General features: G+C 40.9%; 1 protein-coding gene across 1 annotated transcript in view; it reads right to left on the reverse strand.

Moving 5' to 3' along the window:
- The window catches only part of SLC35B4 (solute carrier family 35 member B4), a 40,698-nt gene extending 17,169 nt beyond the window's left edge, over positions 1-23,529 (reverse strand). The window contains exons 1-2 of the mRNA XM_004741735.3: positions 23,167-23,529; positions 17,303-17,416 (exon numbers count right to left, since the gene is read on the reverse strand). Of these exons, the coding sequence (XP_004741792.1) occupies positions 17,303-17,416; positions 23,167-23,243 (191 nt within the window). The 5' untranslated portion in view covers positions 23,244-23,529. The remainder of the gene's footprint in view (positions 1-17,302; positions 17,417-23,166) is intronic.
- Between the last annotated feature and the right edge of the window lie 1,790 nt (positions 23,530-25,319).

Raw genomic sequence — 25,319 nt, forward strand, 5'->3', positions numbered from 1 at the left:
CTATATACTTGTTTCTACTGTTAATTTTCACAATTCCTTTCTAAAGAAAAGATGTGCTAAATTAAGGGTGACTTTCAATCTAGCAACTGCTGAAATTACCTCACATTCCGAACTGGTGGCCTCCAAATTAATGAGGATATTATCTGACTGTTACGGAGTTGTATTTAAAATCAGGGCCCCTGTTTTTGACAGTTTATAGGTCTTTAATAATAAAGCAAAAACCAAAAGCCAAAATTCAGTAATCCTAATAACTTAAGGGAAGGGATAAATATAAATGAACAATTATGAATAAATAATTAAATAAATTTGGATTTGTATGCCCCATTTTTGTCTAGAAGATATTAAAATGCCATTCGTGTATATCAGATTAAACCCTATAAAACTGCTACTTTTTTGGAGGTCGAAAAGAGTTGAAAAGCAGCAATTTCCTATGATTCAATCGAAAACATTCAAAAAGAGAAAAAATATCTGAAATAAATGGCTAGAGAATGCGGGACAAAGGAAAATAAGTAGTTCCGTATCCTTCAGGAAATGGTGAAGGTCTTTGAGCACAGATCACCCCCACCTTTTTCATCTTGGCACATCAGAAGAATGAAAGCACTAAGAGTCCAGTCATCTTCCTTGACAAGAACCAACCTGATGTTGCTGGTAGATATGGACCTACAAGCCCTAAACATCAACCATGCTGGGGTGAAATTAACAGTCTATCAAGTTTCAGAAGCTTCACAATGAACGCAGGACAGAGTATTAGACACACACAAAATTACTGCTGTTCCAAAGAAAACCACAAGTCCAAAATGGTGCCACTTAAGTTACAGACCCAAGTCAGCAAACCAAGACTTAATTCCTAACTCAACTGCAGTTACAACCAATACCCCCCTCCTCCTGCCACCCCAGGAATGCAACCTTTTACCAGTCAACAAAGAATTTCCTGGTCAGTACTAGGCAATTTACTGATAGAGTGGGATATTTGTTTTAAATGTTTTAAATGTTTAGAGGCAGAAGCCTCTAAAAGGTTCAAAATTCCAAAACAGTCTCACTAAAACAATCACTGTAAACAGCTAATGAAAATGAGCAAAGGTACCTAAAACAAGACTGTAGAACTGACATAATGGCTACTATTCCCCTCTGTCCTTTGAGTATTCACCCTAGTCAGCCTCCCATGGACTGCCTTTCACTCCAAAGAGACCAGCACACAGTTACTTGTAGAAGAAGAACAGTTGAGGCTACAGCCAATACTCTTCACTCCTTGGCTCAAGGCCAAACTAAAGTCCGTAGGTGAATAATTTCCTAAACCTAGGGAGAATCCTCAAGAGTCTGTAACTACATTACTTCCTGAGCCCAGCTGAGCAAGGAAAATAAAAATTCACATTGTCCCCTCCTTTACAAATAAAGACAAGGCCCACCCCTCACCCCCACTCCTGCCCTAAGAGGAAACTGCTTTCAAAAGGATTATATGCTACCCCTTCCCATGTGAACTACCGGATAGGTAGAGGAGCGTATGGACAAAAACCTGATTGGGTGACAGGCGCATGCATGGAAGGTTAATCAGATTAAGCCTTACCAATCCCCCAATCTCCCCTATCTCAAAATTGTAAGTGTAAAAATTCTGATTTTAAGGGAACAAGAGTCCTTCTAGGAGAAGCTTGCATTCTTTCCCTGTGTCTTTAAAATGTAAATGTTCAAGATTCTATTGGTCTTCTCCAGGAAATCCTTTCCAGTCCCTCTCCTTAAAATACAAATTTTAGAGTGGTCATTCTTATCAAGAAAAACACAAGGGGGAGAGGTTATTTGGAACTTGATTTGCCAGGAGAAATTCAAATCTCAAGTGTCTTCACAAATACTAAAAGAACTTTGACCATCTAGATTGATAACCTTATTCCATATCTACCAGAAAAACAACTGAGATCTAACTTTTACAACTAGCAAATTCTGTATGTACTTCATGGCAGCAATTTAAAATAGAAAGCCATAGGGGCTCTCTGTATGTTCATGTGAGTCTATATTTATGTGTTGTCGCTCTGTGGTATTTTCTACTTGCGGGTGGTATTGCTACAATTAATTTGTACAAGAGCTCTATTTAGCTGGTTTTAAGGCAACCACCTGTAAGGACTGGGCATTCTAAAACTCTCTGAAAAAAACTAAACCAAATATTTTTCAAGGTCACATGGTTTGGAAAAAATATTTGATATTTTAAGGCTGATGGCTTAATTATAAAGACAGGTCTCTGGGGTTACCAACACTAAATATAAAACTTTTATTCTACTTCAGTTTAATAGCCCCCAAATAAGTTCGTGTTGTCCGTTACAAGATCTGTCAACAAAAATTAATAGCTTAGGATAATGGCTGACTTTGTCTAATGTTTAATACTGTTTTTATACGTTACCTAAACATAGTTATTAAGGACAAGTAAATTAGATATAAACAAGATAAAAGTTTATAAATGAACTTTTCAACAATATTACATCTAAACAGATTTCCCAATTTTTTTAGAACCTAAAAACTTTAAAGTTTTGCTGAATTAGGTTAAATGATGAATCAAGTTAAATTCATTAAATATCTAAATCATTTCTAGAAGTAGGAGGACCCTAGGCTCACCTCATACTAGAGAACTATCAAATCATCCTAAATACCCCAGAAATTGATCTGAAGACTAGCAGAACAAACTCCATAACTAAAGGCAGAGAAGGGCCACATGGAAGAAGGTAGTTAAGTGTAAATATGGTTTGGGAGAGAAAGGACTCCCGGAGCTGCTGTTGCAGAGAAGGACAAGAGACAGACTAACATACCTGAGAGCCACGAAGAAAACAAATGCCCATAGCAACTGGCTTGGAAAGTGAGAGGGGCTAAATTTTGTGAGTTCTTGTGGGGCTTAAAGCCTGGGTTCTGAAGGTCTGGGGGTTTGGTTCAGATAAAGCCCCAAGGCACTGGGGCTGCTCTTGGAGAAAAGGGAAGGCAGACAGTCCGGGACACAGAACATGGAAACAGGGATTGGGAGAGGGCTTGGGGCACGCTGTGAAGAGGTTAGTTGCTTCTCTCTGACCTGTTCCAGAGAGGCAGCTCACAGAGAGACCCCTCTGGGAACAACAAAGGAACCAGCAGAGCCATTTCCCTCCTCTACTCCTTAGATAAACATATAACCACCTCCAGGAACTAGCCCAGCACTGACACTTTCAATCTAAACTGCTTACACTGCTGGAACTACCCTCCCAGTAATGCTTGCCTCAGACCCAACAAGACAGGCCCCCTCCCCCAGAAGACCAGCTCAAACCCCTGCCCACAGCACATCTCCTGACAGGGGTTTTGCAGGGCCTCGGCCCCAGCAGCAGTAGTGAAAGGTCTCATTTCATAAGCAGACCAGAGCACAACCTATTAAATGCACCACATTCAGTCCAGACACCAAACACTGCCCATACAAGGCAAAGAAAAGCCTCTATGGCTGGCCTGAAGGATCAAGTAGCAAGGACACAATAATAGACCACATGCTGCACACATCAGAGATACTCCCTGAAGTGGCAGGGCCTGGGTAACAGGGGACACTACACTGCAGGGTACTACTGGACCTCTTCTTCATAAGGCCATTACCCTCAAGAACAGGAGATGTAGCTGATTCTCCTAATACACAGAAACACAGAGGATGCCTGGGTGGCTCAGTGGGTTAAGCCTCTGCCTTTGGCTCAGGACATGATCTTAGGGTCCTGGGATCGAGCCCTACATCAGGCTCTCTGCTCAGCAGGGAGCATGCTTTCGCCTCTATCTCTCTGCCTGCCTCTCTGCCTACTTGCGATCTCTCTGTCCCTCTGTCAAATAAATAAATAAAATCTTAAAAAAAAAAAAAAAAAAGAAAAAGAAAAGAAACAGGCATAGAGACTTAGACAAAATGAGAAGACAGAGGACTCTGTCCAAATGACAGGACAGGAAAAGGCCACGGAGAGAGACCTAAGTGAAACAGATAAAAGTAACAAGTTTGATAGAGAATTTAAAGTAATGATCACAAAGATACTAACTGGACTTGAGAAAAAAGTGGAAGACACGAGTGAACCCTTAACAAAGAGATAACAAATAACATAGCAGAGATAAAGGGCTCAATAAATGAAATGAGAAATATGCTTGATGCAATGAATGCAGGCTGAAAGAAGCAGAGGAATGAATTAATGACCCAGAGGATAGAGTAATGGAAAGTAATCAAGCTAAACAAAAGAGAAAAAAGAATTATGCAAAATGACAACAGACTTAGGGAACTCAGTGATTCCATCGAAAGTACTACTGTTTGCATTATAGGAGTTCTCATATGGAGAAAGAAAAGAGGGCAGAAAATTTAGTTACAGAAATAATAACTGAAAAGTTCCCTAATCTGAAGAAGTTAACAGATATCCAGATACAGGAGGCACAGAAAATCCCAACAACATCAACAAAAGGAGATCCACACCAACACATATAATAATTAAAATGGCAAAACATATAGTTATAAAGAAAAAAATTTAAAAGCGGCAAGACAAGAGAGGACAGTTACATAAAAGGGAAACCCCAAAAAGTTATCAGGGGATTTTTCAGCAGAAACATTATGAGCCAGAAAGAAGTGAATAATATATTCAAAGTGCTGAATGGGATAAATCTGCAGTCAAGAATACTCTATCCAGCAAGGCTATCACTCAGAATAGAAAAGGAGATAGAGTTTCTCAGATGAACAAAAACTAAAGGAGTTGTGACCACTCAATCAGCCCTGGAAGAAATATTAATGGGGACTCTGAGTGGAAAGGAAAAACCAAAAGTAACAATATGAAGGTAGGAAACACAAAAACAGAAAAAACTAATATTTTTGTAAAATAGCAGTCAAGGAACTCAGAGAATAAAAGGATGTAAATATATGACACCCTATACCTAAAATGTGGGGAGGAGAGGACTAAAGAGTAAGTTCAAATTTAAACAACCATCCACTTAATATAGACTATTATATGCAAAAAATGTTATATATATATGAACTTAATGGTAACCACAAATCAAAATCCACTAATACACAAAGAAAAAAGAGAAAAAAATTCACATGATCACTAAAGAAAACCAGCAAACCATGAAAGAAAGACAAAGGATCAGAGAAAATCTTCAGAAACAACCAGAAAACAAGTTATAAAATGGCAATAAATACATATCAATAATTACTTTGAATTTAAATGGCCTAAACACTCAAAAGATATCAGGTGATAAAATGTGTTAAAAAAAAAATAGACTCATCTACATGTTGCCAACAAGAGACTCACTTTAGACCTAAAGACATCCACAGACTGAAATGAATGGATGGAGAAACATTTATGCAAATGGATATTGAAAGTACTTAATATCGGACAAACTAAACTTTAAAACAAAGACAGTAAAAAAAATTAGAAAATTTTTTAAAAAAAAATTAGAAAAAAAATTAGAAAATTAGGCTGTAATAAGAGACAAAAACACAAAATAATAATAATATTAGAGCCAATCCAACAAGACATAAAAACTGTAAATATTTATGCACCCAACACGGGATCACCCAAATACATAAAACAGTTGATAGCAAATATAAAGGAACTAATTGATAATAATACAGTAATAGTAGGGGACTTTAACACCCCACTTACATCAATAGACAGATCATCTAAACAGTAAATCAATAAGGAAACAATTGCTTTCAATGACATACTGGAACACATGGATTTAACATATGTATCCAGAACATTCCAACCTAAAACAGCAGAATACATATTCTTTTCAAGTGCACATGGAACATTCTCCAGAACAGATCACATATTAGGCCAAAAAACAAGCCTAAACAAATTTAAAAAGACTGAAGTCATATCATGCATCTTTTCTGACCACAGTGCTATGATACTGGAAGTCAACTATGAGAAAAAAATAAAATCCGTACAGATCACAAATACATGGGGGTTAAAATACCATGCTACTGAACAATGGATGGGTCAGTCAGGAAATAAGAGAAGAAATTAAAAGGTGCCTAGGTGGCTCAGTTGGTAAGCGTCTGTCTTCAGCTCAAGTCATGATCTCGGAGTCCTGGGATCGAGTTCCTTGTCAAGCACCCTGCTCAGCTGGGAGTCTGCTTCTCCCTCTCTCCCTGCTCATGCTCTCTCTCTTGCACTGTCTTTCTCTCTCAAATAAATAAAATCTTTTTTAAAAAAGATTAGAAATTTAAAAGTACACAAAAACAAATGAAAGTGAAAACAATGGTTTAAAACCTTCAGTACGTAACAAAAGTTCTAAGAGGGAAGTTTATAGCAATACAAGCCTACCTCAAGAAGCAAGAAAAATCTCAAATAAACAACCTTACTTTACACCTAAAGAAGCTGGAAATGGAACACATGAAGCCTAAAGCCAGCAGGAGGAGGTAAATAATAAGGATTAGAGCACAAATAAATGATACAGAATCTAAAAAGACAATAGTCTTTTTGGAGTTCAATTGATGAAACCAGGAGGTGGTTCTTTGAAACAATAAAACTGATAAATCTCTAGCCAGACTTACCAAAAAGAGAAAGGAACCAAATACATAAAATTACAAATAAGAGAGGAAAAACAACCACCAACACCACAGAATTACAATATAAGAGAATATTATGAAAAACTACACACCAACAAACTGGGCAATCTAGAAGAAATGGATAAATTCCTAGAAACCTATAAATTACAAAAACTGAAACAGGAAGAAACAGAAAAACTTGAACAGACCAGTACTAGCAAAGAAGTTGAATCAGTAATTTAAAAAACTCCCAACAAACAAAATCCAGAACCAGATGGCTTCACAGAATTCTGCTAAACATTTGAAGAAGAGTTAATACCTATTATTCTCAAACTATTCCAAAAAACAAAAAAGGAAGGGAAAGTTCCAAATGCATTCTATGAGGCCAGCATTACCCTGATACCAAAACCAGATAAAGATTCCACAAAAAACAAACTATAGGCCAGTATCTCTAATGAACACAGATGCAAAAATCCTCAACAAACTACTAGCAGACCGAATGCAACAATAAATTAAAAACGTCATTTACTAGGATTAAGTACGATTTATTCATGGGTTGCAAGGGTAATTCAGTATTTGCAAATGAATCAATGTGATACATCACATCAAAAAGAAAGTATGAGAACCATATGATTATTTCAATGGATGCAGAAAAAGCACTTGACAAAGTACAACATCCATTCATGACAAAAAAACCTTCAACAAAGTTTAGAGGTAACATAGCTCAACATAATAAAGATCATATATGAAAAACCCACAACTAACATGATCCTTAATTGAGAAAATCAGAGCTTTTCCCGTAAGATCAGGAACAAGACAAGAATGTCTACTCTCAACACTTTTATTCAACATAGTATTAGAAGTCCTAGCCATAGGAATCAGACAAGAAAAGGAAATAAAGGCATCCTAACTGGTAAGGAAGAAGTAAAACTCTCATTATTTGCAGATTACATGATACTACGTATAGAAAACCCTAAAGACCACCACACCTTAAAGACTACCCATAAAGACGACCCACAAAAACTACCCTAAAGTCTACCAAAAATTGCTAGAACACATGAATTCCCTAAAGTTGCAGGATACAAAATCAGTCTACAGAAATCTCTGCATTTCTACATACCAATAATGAAGCAGCAACAGAAAGAGAAATTAAGAAAACAATTATATTTACAACTGTAATAAAAGCAGTAAGACACTTAGGAAAAAACCTAAACGAATAGGTGAAAAACCTGTACTCTGAAAACTAGAAAACACTAATGAAAGAAACTTGAAGACAACACAAAGAAATAGAAAGACATTCCATGCTCGTGGATTTGGAAAAACAATATAAATATTGTTAAAACATCTATACCACCCAAAGCAACATATACATTCAATGCAATCCCTATCAAAATACCATGAACATTTTTCACAAAGCTAGAACAATCCTGAAATTTTTATGGAAACTCAGAAGACCCCAAATAGCCAAGACAATCCTGGGGAGGGAAAAAAAAAAAGCTGGAGGCCTCACAATTCCAGACTTTAAGTTTTATTACAAAGCTGTAGTAATCTAAAACAGTATGGTAGTGGCACAAAAAGAGACACATAGATCAATGGGACAGAATAGAAAACCCAGAAATAAACCCACAATAATATGATCAATTAATCTTTGACAAAGGAAGAAAGACACCCAATGGGAAAAAGACAGTGTCTTCAACAAATAGTGTTGGGAAAACTGGACAGCAACATGCGAAAGAATCAAACGGACTTTTTTCTTTTAAGATTTTATTTATTTATTTGACAGAAAGAGACATAGCGAGAGAGGGAACACAAGCGGGGGAGTGGAAGGGGGAGAAGCAGGTTTCCCGACAAGCAGGGAGCCCAATGTGGGGCTTGATCCCAGGACCCTGAGATCATAACCTGAGCCAAAGGCAAATGCTTAAAGACTTGAGCGACTCAGGTGCCTCGATCATGTTCTTAAACCATGCACAAAAATTAAAAATGGATTAAGTACCTAATGTGACATATAAAACCATAAAAATCCTAAAAGAGCACAAACAGTAACTTCTTTGACACTGCTTATAGCAACTTTTTTTTAGACAGGTTCCCTGAGGTAAGGGAAACAAAAGCAAAAATAAACTATGGGAACAATATAAAAATAAAAAGCTTCTGCACACAGAAGCAAACAATCAACGAAACTAAAAGGCGGCCTACAGAATGAGAAAAGATATCAGTAAACGACATACCTGATGAAGGGTTAGTCCGCCAATGCATAAAGAACTTAAAAAACTCAACACCCAAAAAACAAATAATTCAATTAAAAAATGGGCAGGACATGAACATCTTTCCAAGGAAGACATACAAACGGCCAAGAGACAAGGAAAACATGCTCAACATCACTGATCATAGGGAAATGTGAATCAAAACTACATGAGACACCACCTCACACGTCAGGACGGCTAAAACCAACAACACAAGAAACAACAGGTGTTGGCGAGGATGTAGGGAAAAAGGAACCCTCTGGCACTGCTGGGGAACGCAAACTGGTGCAGCCACTGTGAAAAATAGTCTGGAGGGGCCTCAAAAAGTTAAAAATAGAATTACCCAATGATCCAGTAAGCACATTACTGGGGATTTACCCAACGAATACACAAAAACTAGATCAAAGAAACAAATGCACGCCGGATGATTAAAGCAGCATTATTTGCAACAGCCGAGATATGGAAGCAGCCCAGGTGCCCACCGACTGAGGAACGGATGAAGAAGCTGTGATGTGTGTATAGATACAGATCAGATACTAGGACATTATTCAGCCATAAAAATGAATGACATCCTGCCGTTTGCAAGGACATGGATGGAGCTAGAGAGCGTCATGCTAAGTGAAGTGAGTCAGAGAAAGAAATACCATATGATCTCACTCGTATACGGAACGAACTTAAGAAACAAAATAAATGAGCCAAGGAAAGAGAGAAAGAAAGAAACAAACCAAGAAACTGACTCTTCACTATAGAGAACACACTGATGGTTACCAGAGGGGAGGTGGGTGGGAGATGGGGTAGGTGACAGGGATTAAGTAAGTGCCCTTGTCACGATGAGCACAGGACATGTCTGAGTGCTGAATCACTATATTGTACATGTAAAACTAGTATAACGCTTTATTTAGCTAACTGGAAGTAAAATAAAAACTTGAAAAAAAAAAAATCTAGATCAGGGCGCCTGAGTGGCTCAGTCGTTAAGCTTCTGTCTTCAGTTCTGGTCATGATCTCAGGGTCCTGGGACTGAAACCCCGCATAGCATCTGGCTCCTTTACTCAGTAAGGAGTCTGCCTCTCCCCCTCCCTCTGCCTCTGCCTGCTGCTCCCCCGCTTGTGCACTTGCTTTCAAATAAATAAAATCTTTAAAAATCTTTAAATGGGACGCCTGGGTGGCTCAGTTGGTTAAGCAGCTGCCTTCGGCTCAGGTCATGATCCCAGCGTCCTGGGATCGAGTCCCACATCGGGCTCCTTGCTCCGCAGGGAGCCTGCTTCTCCTTCTGACTCTGCCTTCCACTCTGTCTGCCTGTGCTCGATCTCGCTCGCTTTCTCTCTGACAAATAAATAAATAAAATCTTAAAAAAAAAAAAAAATCTTTAAATAAGCGCTTAATAAAAAAATAATAAAATCTTTAAATAAAATCTTTTAAAAAAAGAAAATAAAAATAAAATCTAGATCATTTCCCAAAAAGACAAAATACTAAAACATTAATTACTAAAACTAAGTTGATCAACTTTTGGCTTATTATAGAGCAACTAAAAGATATTTGGATATGTTAATATTCATTGGCAAATTTAAAAAGGCATATGCTTTTAAAATTTTTGAAATGTATTCATAAAATTCAAATTCAAAAAAAATGCTGGTAAAACCCACGGCTCATAATTGCTTACTTCTTTGTTTTCACTGGAAATTAAGGTTTCTTAGGGTTAAGAACTCTGATACATGTAATTAAAACTACTAAAAATAATGACAATATCTGTGTATGGCAGGAAAGTAGGATGTGTTTTCAGGAGAAAAAGGTGTGAGAAATGGAAATAATGTGGCCAGGGTCTGGGGGCTCACGGACACCTGGCTCTGGGGTTCCCAAACAGACCAGGTTTGGCTACTGGCCACTCACAAAATTCAAAGGCAGAGATGGAGTGGTGGTGAAACAAGGAATTTGGGGCACCTGGGTGGCTCAGTGGGTTAAGCCTCTGCCTTCGGCTCAGGTCATGATCTCAGGGTCCTGGGATCGAGCCCCAAATCGGGCTCTCTCCTCGGTGGAGAGCCTGCTTCCCCCTCTCTCTGCCTGCCTCTCTGCCTCTCTCTCCTCTGTCAAATAAATAAATAAAATCTTTAAAAAAAAAAGAAGAAAGAAACAGGAATTTATTTCACAGAGGCCAACACTGGAAGACAGGGGCCTAGCACCTGAGAGACTGTCTCCAAGGCACCAAAAATACTTCCAGGATAACATGTAAGAAATGCGGAGCAAAGGTGGGTGGATATGCACAGGTGAGCAGTGAAAGTCAAATTAACCACTGTCTTGAAGTGAATCATGGGAGGGAGGAGCTCGCTGGCTCAGGGCCGACCCTACTGCTTGAGGGGTTAGTGTTAGTTCCCCTCCTGGGATGCTTTATCCAAGGGGTCTTCAGTCTGAGCCAAGAGACAAGCTGGAAAGAAGCCAACTAGAAAGTCTGAGGTCAAAATAGAGGCAGCCAAAATCCTCTTTCAATACATTTTTTGTGAAGGGGAGAAAAAGTAATTTTGTCCTAAAATGAGGCTGGTTGTTTAAAGGGAAGAAACAAAGGACAAAATTGAAATATAGGGGGACAAGTTGGAGGAGGTTTGTGGAAAAAAAAATCTTCTCAAACAGGAACTTTCATGTGCGGGCAACCTAAATTAAACAAATTTAAAAAAACAAATTTGTTTTTAAAAAAGGGTTTTTCGGACTCCTGGGTGGCTCAGTCGGTTAAGCCACTGTCTTCAGCTCAGGTCATGATCCCAGGGTCCTGGGATAGAGTCCCCCACTGGGCTCCTTGCTCAGCAGGGAGCCTGCTTCTCTCTCTGCCTCTGCCTGCCAATGCAGGCGTGTGCACACTCTCTCGCGGACAAATAAATAAATAAAATCTATAAAAAAGGGTTTTAAAATCAAAAGCAAACGGGTGCAAAATTAGATTTTGGTTTTTCTCTCTGTTAAAAGGACAAAGTTTTCTTGGGCTTTTGGTCATTTGGGTAAGACTAAAAACCTCTTCACCTTTTAAGTATTAGATTTTGTAGTCATCTGTGATCCTATTTAAAGTAGGCAAGGGCTTTAAAATCTTTTTTTTAAAATATTTTTGACTGGGCCATTTGGGTGGCTCGGTAGGTTACACGGCTGCCTTGGGCTCAGGCCCTGCTCCGCGGGAGCCTGCTTCTCCCTCTCCCTCCGCCCTTCCCTCTGCTCACGCTCGCTCTCGTGCACGCTCTCTCTAAAATAAATACACAAAATCTTTAAAAAAAAAATATGTTTCACTGACTTCCTAAAACCAAATTCTAAGTGAAGCCTTTTTTTTTCCCCTAAGTCTTTTTGACCTAAAATATTCCAAAGGACTTGGTAAATGAATCAGGCTTATTTGATATGTAAATTACATGGGAAGCACTGTCAAAATAAAGTAACACTAAGCCTTTATCCTGTATTTGTAAGACTGTGGCTCATGTGGATAAAGTCCACTCTACTTCTGCAAAAATAGTCCCTCCCTGCCAGACTTGTGTCATCCTAATGTCCTTGTAACATGGCAACCTCTGAAATGTAGACAACGTTTTATTTCAGGACAGAAAAAAAAAATCTAACTGTGCCCCTAACTTTTCACAGACAAAATAAGACATCTCATTGGTTGAGTCCCCTACATTTACATTGTTGAGTTGGAAAGGGCCTACCAGGGGCACTTGGGTGGCTCAGCCATTGAGTCAAGTTGAACTCTTGATTTGGGCTCAGGTCATGATCTCAGGATCTGAGATCGATGAGTCCCACATGAGGCTCCATACTCAGTGGGGAATCTGCTTGAGATTCTATCCCTCTTCCTCTGCCCACTACCCTAAAATAAATAAATAGATAGATAGATAGATAGATAAATAAATACATAATTTTTTAAGGGCCCACTGGAAAACATTCATGATTCTGAATTCACTCCTTTTCACATGTTCCTATTTCCCTGATTAGAGATAAATGTAAATGAGGCTAGGATCAAGAACTGTTTCTTGAGGCGCCTGGGTGGCTCAGTTGGTTGGGCAGCTGCCTTCAGCTCAGGTCATGATCCCAGGGTGCTGGGATGGAGCCCCGCATCGGGCTCCCTGCTCAGCAGAGAGCCTGCTTCTCCCTCTCCCTCTGCCTGCCCTTCTGCCTACTTATGCTCTCTATCTCCCTGTCAAAAAAATAATAAAAATCTTAAAAAAAAAAAAAAAAAAAGAACTGCTTCTTAATTCTTAAAATTGCTGCAAAACCTGTTAAAGCAATAGCAGCCCAACAAATATCCTTAAAGTCTCTTGATAACAGAAGAGCTCTTAACTCTCTATTGGCTGATGAAGGTGGTGTCTGAACTAAGCCAAGTTTACCTGTGTGACCCCTAAAACTCAGGTAAGGTCACAGAACAAGTCGCTTGGCTTAAGAAGGTGACTCCTTCTACAGGGTCTTTCTTTGGCTTATTTGATTTTGATTAGCTTGAATCTGGGGGACCATGGCTCTAATGTACACTCCAAATATTGGGATTTATCCCATTTACGTAATGATAATAAACCTCCTTTTTGAAAGCTTGAGATACATGCAACAATGCATCAAGCAAATGCTCTCCCTAAGACAGGAACATTTACAGAACAGAGAAAATAACCCACTTAAGAGGAGTGTGAATCTGAGGCTGTGACCTACAAATACCAGAGGTTAAGCAAAAAGGTCATGATCTATGGATACCAGACAAAGGAACGACAAAAACTTCGAAAACTTCCGAGCAGTAAGGGAGAGTGGTGCTAAGACCAAAAATGTTTATCACATCTCTCAGTTAAGCTGAGAGTCTGATCAAAAGGGGGTAACTGCTCAAAAGAAAACCACAGGCCCAAAATGGTGCCACTAAGTTTAAGGACCCAAGTCAGTAAACCAAGACTTAACTCCTTACCCAAGTGCAATTTCAACCAATTCCCCCCTCCCTGGAATGTCATCTTTATCCAGTCAACATAGAACTCCTTGGTCAATACTAGGGAATTTTCTGATAAGCACCCCCACCCCCTTCGCGGCTTCTGCTCTCCTTTTAAGGCAACCTTGCCTAAACAATGCATATTTGGCTAATAAATTCCTTCCTGCTTTTTTAAATGCCCTCTACCTTTAAAAGTCTTTCCTTTCGTTAGCTCAATAGAGCTCCCCTCTTCTTGCTAGATGGGATACTGATTCATGAATCATTTAATGAAACCATTAGATCTTCAAATTTACTCAGCTGAATTTTTTTTTTTAACACTGAGAACAGCTATTTCACAGATTCTAAAATATTACTGGTGACTTCACACAAGGTTTCTTGCCAAATTTTCTTAGTCTTCTCTTGAAACAATGCCATCTGGAGACAGAGTTCATCCAGGTCTTTTAGGATAATGAATTCCAACTATTCCACCTTGCTGGCTACGCAGCATGGCCTAGAAATTGCTTCTGGGAATGAATGACATCCCCATGATGTCAAGGTTTTGCCTGCAGCTTCACAGATAGAAACTAAAACAGCCAGTTCTACAGGACACACATGGAGGTATGATTGTTAGGGCAAGATCCCGGGGAGCCTGAAAGGGCAGGTTAGGGAGCTGGGTTTCCCTCAGAACCTACTCGTGACCCCTGAGTGCCTGTGAGGGGGGGTGTCACAAGACAATAGTAGGAAGTCGAAATACAGGTACGGAGGGGTGGGAAGCAAGAGGCCAGCCAGTTAGGGCACCATTATAAAAGTTAATGGTGAGAATGAATGCATTCCTGAACTGTGCTAGTGGCAGCCTCAATGGAAAGACATAATGGCGCAGGGTGGGGGTGGGGGAGAGGGTCAGAGGAATTAAACATGTGGGGGATCCTTGTCTCACCACACTGTCTTGATGACCACAGTTTTGTAATACAGCTTGAAATCTGGAATTGTGATGCCTCCAGTTTCGTTTCTCTTTTTCCAGATTGCTTGGTCTATTAGGGACACAAAGATCAATGGGACAGAAAAGAGAACCCAGAAAGGGACCCACAACTGTATGATCAACTAATATTCAACAAAGCAGGAAAAAATATTCAGTGGGGAAAAAGTCTCTTCAACAAATGGTGCTGGGGAAACTGGACAGTGACGTGCAGAAGAATGAACCTGGACCATTTCCTTACACCATACACAAAAATAAATTCAAAGTGGATGAAAGACCTAAATGTGAGACAGAAAGCCATCAAAATCTAGAGGAGAACATAGGCAATAAACCTCTCTGACCTTGGCCACAGCAACTTCTTACTAGACACGTCACCAGAGGCAAGGGAAACAAAAGCAAAAATGAACTATTGGGACTTCATCAGGATAAAAAGCTTCTGCACAAGGGGCGCGTGGGTGGCTCAATCATTAGGTGTCTGCCTTCAGCTCAGGTCATGATCCCAGGGGCCTGGGATTGAGCCCCATATCAGGTTCCCTGCTCAGTGGGGAGTCTGCCTTTTCCTCTCCTATCCTCCTGTTTGTATTCTGTCTCTCCCTGTGTTTCTCTCTGTCAAATAAATAAAATCTTAAAAAGCAAAACAAAAAAAACTTCTGCACAGCAAAGGAAACATTCAACAAAACTAAAAGGCAGCCTAGAAGATATCTCCAAGTGACATATCTGATAAAGGCTTAGTATCCCAAATCTATAAAGAACTTATCAAACTCAATGTACAAACAAACCCCAAACAACCCAGTTAAGAAATGGGCAGAAAAATAGACACTTTTCTTAAGAATACATCCAGATGCCAACAGACACATAAGGAGATGCTCAACATCATTATCGAGGAAATACCAATCAAAACCATGATGAGATACCACCTCACACCTGTCAGAATGGCTAAAATTAACAACGCAAGAAAGAACAGGTGTTGGATATGGAGAAAGGGAAGCCTCTTGCACTGTTGGTGGAACTGCAAACTGGTGTAGTTACTCTGGAGAACAATACTAAGGCTCCTCAAAAACTTAAACATAGAAATACCCTACTATCCAGCAATTGTACTAAAGGTATTTACCCAAAGGATAAAAAAATACAGATGTGAAGGGGTAAATGCACCCCGATGTTTAGAGTAGCATTATCAACAAGAGCCAAATTACGGAGAGAGCCCAAGTGTCCATGAACTTATGAATGAATAAAGATGTGGCATATATATATATGTACAAGGGACTTGGCCATTAGGAAGAATGAAATCTTAGCATGTGCAACCATGTGGACAGAGCTAGTGTATTATACTAAGTGAAATAAATCAGCTAAAGAAATATAAATACCATTCGATCTCACTTATATATGGAATTTAAGAAACAAAACAGATGAACATATAGGAAGGGGGAAAAAAAGAGAGAGGGAAACAAACCACAGGAGACTCTTAACAACAGAGAGCAAACTGAGGGGTGATGGAGGGAGGTGGGTAGGGGATGGATAGATGGGTCGGGGATGGATAGATGGGTCATGGGCATTGAGGAGGGCACTTGTGATGAGTGCTGGGTGTTTCATATAAGTGATGACTCATTAAATCCACTCCAATATTGCACCATATGTTAACTAACTGAAGTTTCAATAAAAATTTGAAAATAGGATAAAATAAAACAATAGAAAGATTTAAAAAAAAAATTGTGGGGGTGTCTACCATGATGTAAATGCTGGTCTAGGGAATGAAGGTTTTATGTAGATACTAAAGCCAATGAAAAAAACCACCTACTCAGAATACTTAGCAACACGTTGGGAAATTTAAAAGCGCAATATTAATAACAAAATTCAACCACATTTTCTATAGCAGGCTATTCGGGAATGTTGCAAAAGAACAACCACCACGAGCCTTGACCTGCCCTTGGATACATTGACATCGGAAAATCCCTATCAACAGGATTACATGACCTGATCTTACTACACTCTTGCAAGGGGATGCATTATACTTTTATTTCCAGTCCGTCTGGGCAAGAATACTGAATTTTCAATACACTGTTGATTAGAACTGTCTTGTTTTCTCTTTGGCCCCCTGAGTACAGTTATGCAAATCTGGACTAATGCGTGGAGGTCTGGAATCAACAATTTTGCCTTGGCTTGCCACTCACTTCGTTTTAATTGGGAGGAAATGCCCACAACGTAAAATCAACCATGTGAAAGTGAACAGTTAGGTGGCACTTAGCGTATCACGAGGCTGTACAAGCACCACTTCTGGTTATTCCCCAAACCCATTCATTTTTAAAAAGGACCAATAATACCACTCTTAATGTATTGGCTAACTTTACCAACATGAGGCTAGCATACATAACTATTAAAAAACATTGTGGTCACAACACACTAAACCTTTAACCAATCATATATTATACACATACACACATTATTGTTTCCATCGTAATTATTTTGTGTTGTGGTGGGCATTTTATTAGAAAAACAGGCTCCCTGGAATGTCACAACATTTTAAATTCAGAAAATAAATTATCATTATTCTCCTAAAAACTTTGACACAGATCTTACAAGAGGATATCTCATACTCCTCCTTCTACCTAGTTACCAGAAAAGTCCTGAACTTCTTCAAAACAAAACAAAACAAAACAAAAATAACAAAGGCTAAAAGAGACTTCAATGTGCCATACCTTATTGGGATAGCTGGCCGCTTCCTTCCCAAATCCGCTTCAAAGAGGAAGCCTTCCACAGCAATAAATAAAAATTGTGCAAATGTCACAATGTTCCCGCATCCTGGGTGCTTCCTGCGTAGTAAAACAAAAAGCTGAGGTAAAGGGCACTAAGACTTGTTATATTAATAGTTCAAAATAACAGGGAGGACCGATTTCTCTTACCCACTGTCCTTTATCTCTGATTTCACATCCCATGGATCACACACGTCTAACAATAGAGCGCACAGAGAAGAAATGTCAAGCGTATTTTACTCTTCCCTAGCTGTACTAGGCCATGAGGAAGAACTCTGATAACTCTCATTCTCAGAACTACAATACAACTTTTCCAGTAAGCAGTGGGTGATTGGTCGTATGTCCTTGGGATACTCACTTCACCTAAAGTGAATCCTGGTCACTTCAGCAGCAAAGCCCCAACACAGAAATGTGCTCTGGTCTCCTGGGATGTTTACACAGCCTCCTGACCAGGAACCACCAAGACTACTGGCAAGAGAAGACATGCACCCATTGCTGGTGACTAGGACATCGTCTCAGAGAAGGTCACCCTGGGGGCAACGACTGGTTCTTGGGCTGGGGAGTTTCATTCTCTTTTTTGAAGTATCAAGCACGGGTATACACATGGCCCATGAACCAGGACAGAATGTATCTGTGGAGGGGTGATTAGGAAAAAAGTGTCTACAGCTAAAGGGTCTTCGGCAGGGGTAAGGAGAGATAAGAAGCAAGAACGAGGAGAAAAGGCTGAAGAACCCTGCGATCATCAACTGACCCCAGCCCTGAACACAGGTACACTAGGTATTCCACAAACGGTAGAATTTAATCGAACCTCTTCAGTGATCCACGGAAGGGTTGAGCAATCTTCCACAGTGACTGCTGGGCACACATTTAAGAGGCAGAAAGAGTCCTTCTGACCTCCGTCTTGAAACACTGGGAAAACTGGTTACTTAAAATGTTCGTGGTTTGGAGTCTGCCCCTATCAGGTTCTGCTCAGTCACTGGAAGAAGTACCATTTGTCGTTGTTTCCCTGAAACTTTCAGACTTCTCAGTCTTCATATTTTCTCATCTTGCTCAAGGACATTTATTAACCAGAGGCTAGTGATTAGAGGGATGATTATTGTATTATAAATGTACTATTACACTTAATACACTGCTAATTATTAAAAAAACAACCCCATTCTCTACTAGTGGTATTATTAATAAATAGCAATGTCAAGTATACAAGTTCTGAAATATACCCAACGGGGGAAAAGTAGGTTAACTATAAACATAAGCCACTCTTGTGCAGAGCTAGGCTTACCACGTGCAATGCAACTGTTGCTACTCCTTACGCTCTAGTGGCTACAAAGGTGTTCTTGAAAACTACCATTTTGCAGCCAACATTTCTTTTAGTATTTATGTTCAAGGGAAAAACACTGCAAGAAGCCATAAACAATCACATAAAACACTGACCTCATTCAAAGAGCTAATCAAAACCATTAGCCTAATGATGAGTGACAGGAGAAGGTACGTTAGCTCTAGCCAGTTCCTGGCACAGTGCTTTTCAACTCCGGCCAGGCTGCTCTTTAGAAACCCACAAGTCAGAGGAGTCCTCCCAGCGCCCAGATCTGCTCAGACTACTGTGGGGATAAGGCCCTAGACCCTGTACTTTTCAAAGGTCTCTGCTTGCTTCTAGGTGCAGCCAGACCTGAGAACCACTGGTGTAGGTCTGGGAGAAGTGCCAGAAGATGTGTGTGGGAGTGTGTGTGCAAACCTACGTAAGATGTGCCAGTGATTCCCATATGCTGTCACAGGGCTGAGAACCACCCGAGATGGTTAAAATTACACCATGACAGGCAGGATCCAGTTCTCTAGAGTGGAAGTTCATTACCCTATCTAAGTCTTGCTTCCTTATCTTGAAAATGCAGAACAGTATTAGTGCCTATCTCACTGGTTTATTATAGAGTAAATAAGCCCGTCCCTGAAAAGCACTTCAAGTGTGCCACAGAGGGGAAAAAGGCAAAGACTAGAACATTAGGACCTTGTGTACTAAAAGGTCTTCAATTAAAGCACAGTAACCCTTTTAAAGACATTCGTCTTGACAAATTTTTCTCAGCTATAAAAGTGTAAGTGATAAATTTTTAATTCTGTAGCGATGATCCCAGGAGAAAATGTAAAGTGCCAACACAAGACTTAGCCCAAATGGGGTTTATCAAGCTTCCTGCTTCCCACCCATTTTTTCTTTACCAAAGGATTAGGCCAATTCAATTAAAGAACCTATCACAGGTAAAGTTAGGTGCTGGCAAGCTCCCAGTGTGAAGGAGACCTGAACCCTTAAGGAGGTGACAAAATAATGAGTGAGGCAGACAGGAGACTATGAAACAGTAAGAATCCAGTGCCACACGGGGAAGGTAAGACGACCAGCGGTGTCCCATTCATCTTAATGCCTCGCTCTCTGAGCACAGTATCTGGCTTTCACTCTAGCAGCTGAACAAATGTGAGGCTTCCTCTCTCTAAGTCAATATGACCTAAAATATTGTAGGAAAGATAAAAAGAAGTCATTTATTTCTAAAAATGATTCACTTTACAAGTGTATTCCTCACAGGATTTTTTAAAAAGCATAATAATTTTTAATTTTATCTTTATTTTACAGAGGTTATTTTTATGCCTATTTCATTGCTAAAGACACTGAGGGCCACATGGTACTGACTCAGGGAAGTCTCCCAGAGCACAGTGCAAATAAGTGAGGTTTGCAGACTCCCTTGTATTACTGTTTACAGTTCAGTGGTTTTTACTATATTTAGAGTTCTGCAGCTATTACCATTTTAGGGTACTTCCCAAAGACATTTCATACATGTTAGGGTCCCTCTCCGTTGCTCCCTCCCCCATCCCTTGACAACCCTATCCTATTTTGTCTCTATTTCCATAGGATTTTAAAATATCCCTAATGCACTCGCATAATTAAATTTTTTACAAAATCAACTTAGCTTTTGGGGGAACACACTGTTGTATGTCTACCGATAGAACTATTTGTTTTAACTTGAACAACTGATTTTAAACCTTCAATGTAAAAACTTGGATCCTCTTCCCTAAATCACTTGTTTTCTTGAACTTTACTCCTTACAAATTATAATCACCAACTGCAGTATCTCTCACTTGGAATTCTCTTTAGCAAACATTCAAATTTTTACTTCAAAGACAAGCAACTTTGAGTTTTTTAATTTTCTTCTTCCAGATTTAGGAAACTTCCTTACTTGAGTCAACATGATACACTTAATTGTAAAATAAAATAGGGAAAAAAAAGCTTCAGGTTGTTTTCCTGAGGTAGGACACTCACCACCTTGGTGAGTTAGTTGATGTGTGTGCAAACTGTTTCCAAACTCTTTCCGGAGGGAAGTCAAGGCATCCATTCGTGACTTCACGTCTGTTCTGTACAGTGTGTGCTGCTTTTTATTTTATTACAGGTTCCAATTATAGATATAAAAATCAAAAAGAAGAAACCTAGGTTTGTTTTCCAATTTGGGGAAAACAGAGAAAAATGTTTCCTTCTCCCTACAAGTCACTCTAGCATTTCCATTTCTACTAGTGTTCTGCTTGGCACAGTATTAGGGCACATGACGGTCCCAAGGAAGCCATATAAGAAGCAAGTTCCTGCTCTATAAAAATTTATGAGCTTTCCACTGTGATGTCCCAAGATAAAGTAAAAAATTATGAGGAGGCCAAAACTACAAAGGACCTTAAAGACCATCTGGTCCAACCTGCTTTTATTTTATTGGTCTATTACAGAGTAAGTTGTGAGCTGCCCCAGCAAACCAGGAAAAGGCTGCTCTTCGGTCTGGTGTATACCACTCACTAAGTTAATAACTGTGCCCCTCACCACTTTATGAAAACCTACTGCTCTATGCAAAAAGTCAGATTTACAAAAAAGACAACCGAGGAAGATCTATGTATAAATTTTCAAAGCGTTCTAAATAGAAGCTCCTCTAAGTCACAAAAACATTCCATAAAGTTAGATTTATCCACAACTTTTCAGGAGTAGCTTATAATACAACGTTTACCTGCACCGAAACCGAAGTTGTCAGAGACAAGAGGAAGTCAGTGTGGGGCAGCCTCACAACCCTCTTCTCCCTCACCACCCCTCCCTCGCTCTCGCTATCTCTATCAAATAAATAAATAAATACTCTTTAAAAAAAAAAAAAAAAAGGAAGTCAGTGTGCTTCAGGCGCTTTGCATGTGCATTTCATGAAACTCTTCAAAACCCTGTGAAGCTGGTAGAGCCTTTCCCAGTTCAAAGAACAGACTCAGGAGATCAAGTAATTCACACTTAGTAATGAGGGCCCTCAGGTGATCGCATATCATGATGCCATATAGCCTTTGGCAGGATTTAATTTAATGGCACATTCAACACAAGTTTTTATTATATTTATATATATTTATAATACAGTATATTATTCTCTCATTATTCCATGGCTGGCCTGATTTTTTTTCACTTTTTTAGTATTTTTAAATCTATTTCCCAAATGACCTTCCTTGGACGTATACCAGACTGACAAGTGGGTACATTTTTTCTTTTTTTAATTTTTAAACCTCTCTCCAACTATGCCCAAAATAAGTGACAGATCTTTATCAACACTTTCTGCATAAGATTTCAAGCTCTGCAACAGCAAAAATTAACCCAAACCTTAAATAGATTGCTTTAGAATGACTAATCAATGGTATCATGGAAACAAAATAAATACATTTCGAGCTCACCTCCAGGTGAGGCACTGACCAAAATTCCGTGGGCTGCTTAAGTTCAAAAACAACAGGGAGATTGCAAAAGGTACTAGAGTAGAATACAGGTATCTTGCATTCTAGTTTGGGCTCTGCTACCTACAAGTAGTAGAAGACCGTCTGACTTCTTGAGCCCTGTTTCATTTTCAGCAAAAGAGATAGTAACTCCTGACCTGTTTGGTTCACAAGATTGTTCTGATGGTCAGTGGAGATGTGTAGATTCAGATATATGGCCCTAGAGAACACCACACATTGTTTATTCTTCAGACAGAAAAGGGAACCCAACGCGGCTAAGGAGAAGGAGGACCGAACCAAGACTTGAGATTTTTGGTCCTGGACCTTTCCTAGTCCACCTGTCGTGTCTTCTGTAACAACAGCTCCTATCCACTGAACTTTGCACGTTGCTCAACATTATTTGAGAGCCACCTCAATAAAGCTAACCTAGTTTCCCTTTGGGAAAAAAGTGCCATAATCATTCTTAATTTATAAAGTTACGCCTCCAAATGCACGCTTCTCGATCTAAAGACTGAGATATCTTAAAAGCTGGAATTCCTCCCTCTGGTCAAGGGGGCCGGTCTTCTGAGTAAGTAAGGCTCCACCGGACTACATCACCGGGAGGTCTGTTTGGGTCAAGCACTCAGAACCATCTCGAAGGCCGAGAAAACACATGCCTGGGGTGGGGGACGGCGGCGGGGGGGGGGGTTATTTAGTGAAACTTTCTTGGCTGCAAGTGCAAAATCAGACTGCGTTAGAAGCCGTAGGGCTTTGCCCCGGTCCGACGTGTGGCATTAACAGGATCGCGGAAAGCGCTGAAGGAGCCCTGGGTTCTGCCACGAGCTCCCCGCCGACCTTGGACCGGTCACGAGAGAAAAGCTCTGCAGGCTGCAATCCCGCCGCGTGGGGAAAGCGGGTGAGGACAGCAGGACCCCCCGGCGCTCCCCTCCGAGGGATGCAACCTGGAGGGCGGGAGAGCGGGCGGCTCGCGGGGCCACGGAGCAACCGTCTCCGCCGGGTCCCAGGCCGTCCCGGCGCGGCCCCGCGCGCTGCGAGCAGGGGTGCGGCCCGCGGAGGTCACTCACCGGGCCAGGAGCTCTAGGAAGATCACATTACTGCAGCAGCCTGCGAACACCAGGCCCACCGCGAAGGCCGGGCGCATGGCCGGAGCGCGGAACGGAGGGCGAGCGCAGAGGCGCGGCGCCCGCTTACACCGCCTCCCCAAGAAGCCCGGCCGCTGCGTCCGCCGCGGCACAGATCATTCCCTCCGTGCCGCAGCGCTGCTCTCCTTCGGCAGCGCCGCCGCCGGCTCCCCTTCCCCCGCGGCCTCCACCAACGCAGCCGGCCGAGGATCTGTAGTTCGCAGTCAGCTTGGGCCCCATTCATCCGAGGGGGCGTCCCGGACAGAGCCAGACTACACATCCCAGGATGCTGCGCGCCGTCACGTCAGGCTCTGTGGCCTCCCTCCTCGAGGTTCTTCCGCCAGAGAAGACCGCGGGCCGAGGTGCCCGTCATGCCTCGCGCGGAAAGCGGCCGCTGGGCTTGCTGGGAAATGAAGTTCCGATGCTGTCAATGTGGTTTCCTGGGAGGGCGCCGAAGGCTCAGAAAGGAACTCGTCCATCGCGGTAACAACAAACTCCAACAAACTCGTAGCGGACGGCACTAGAACTACAGACCCGTGATGGATTGTCGGCGGTGTTAGCATCTGAAGCAACTGCCCTGAATTGAGTGAAAGTAGAAATCCCTGTGAACTCGCCTGTCCACCTCTTGAAAAGATCATTAGATGCTGGGATAGAATCTTGGCTCAGTCCCTAATCAGCTCCGCTATGTCAGTCAACTTCTATGAGCCTGAGTCTCATCCTTGGTAGAGATGAAAACAGTAATGCCTATCTTACCAGGTTCTGTGGATCTTGTTTAAACGCAAGTTATGGGGCGCCTGAATGGGCTCAGTTGGTTAAGCAATTGCGTTCGGCTCAGGTCATGATCCCGGAGTCCCGGGATTGAGTCCCACATCAGGCTCCCTGCTCAGCACTCCCTGCTTCTCCCCTGACCTCTCTCTCTCTCTCTCATTCTCTCTCTCAAATAAATAAATAATAATAAAAATAAAATAAATGCAAGTTATGATTCACTAGAACTGGGCTGTGTCCTGAGATTAGGCATTTCTGGCATGTTCTCAGGTGTCTCTGATGCTACTGGCCCGTGGACCACACTTGGAAGAGCAGATGCCTGTAAAACAGATGACTCTAGAGACCTCTCTATCCCACCTCTCTGACTGGCCAAGGCACTTTGTGTCAGCTAACCTGTCCTTAGTCTCTTCCTTCCTCATAGCCTACGATCCTGCTCAAACTTACCCTAGTTTTTCTTCTGGACACCCAGTATCTTCAAAGAGCAATCTAAATTCATAGTCTTTGCTTTTTACTCTGATCAAGCCAGATTCCGGAAAGTAGTCTCATTCAGATTCCTAACGACCTCTTAACTGTCAAAACCATATACCACATTCACACCCTACTCCATCTTGCGGTGGCTTTTGATAATGAAAGTCTCCATACTCTTGACATTCTCCTCTTTTCTATCTGCTTCTGAGACACGAGTCTCCAGTTTTCTCTCTCTACTTCTCCTATTTTTTTTTCAGTTTTGTTTGTGGGCTTTTCCGCCTCTGCCCCAAGTCTACCAAAGTTCCATTATTTTTCCCTCTTCTTGCTGCCCTAAACCCTTTCTATTGGTGATCTCATCGCTGTAACTTCAACCATCCTAATATGTAACTGTGAGCCTATATGTGTATAAATGTCATGTATGGCCCCAATTTCCTGTGTGCCTTAAATAAAACTTCCAACTGCGTATCTGACTCCTTCAGCATTATATCCTTGTAACCCCTTCAGTTTAAGCATCTACACAGCTCATCTATCCTTCCATATATGCTCTTGGGTTTGTTTGTTTGTTTTCAGATTTTAATTATTTGAGAGAGAGAGTGAGTGAGTGAGCATGAGCAGGGAGAGGGGCAGAGAGAGAGGGAGAAGCTCCTTGCTGAACAGGAATCCCAATGAGGGGCTCAATCCCAGGACATTGGGATCATGACCTGAGCCAAAGACAGGCACTTAACCAACTGAATCACCCAGACGCCCCACTAGGCTCTAATTTCTATTAAGGACATTATCTACCACCTATTCTCTTTGGGCAGAAACCTGAAAGATTTCCAGTCTTCCTCTCCTTCCCACCACATAATTATTTGATCTCGATA

The sequence above is a fragment of the Mustela putorius genome, unplaced genomic scaffold, assembly GCF_011764305.1.
Source record: "Mustela putorius furo isolate JIRA1106 unplaced genomic scaffold, ASM1176430v1.1 tig00003845_pilon_pilon_pilon, whole genome shotgun sequence".
NCBI classification, from domain to species: Eukaryota; Metazoa; Chordata; class Mammalia; order Carnivora; family Mustelidae; genus Mustela; species Mustela putorius.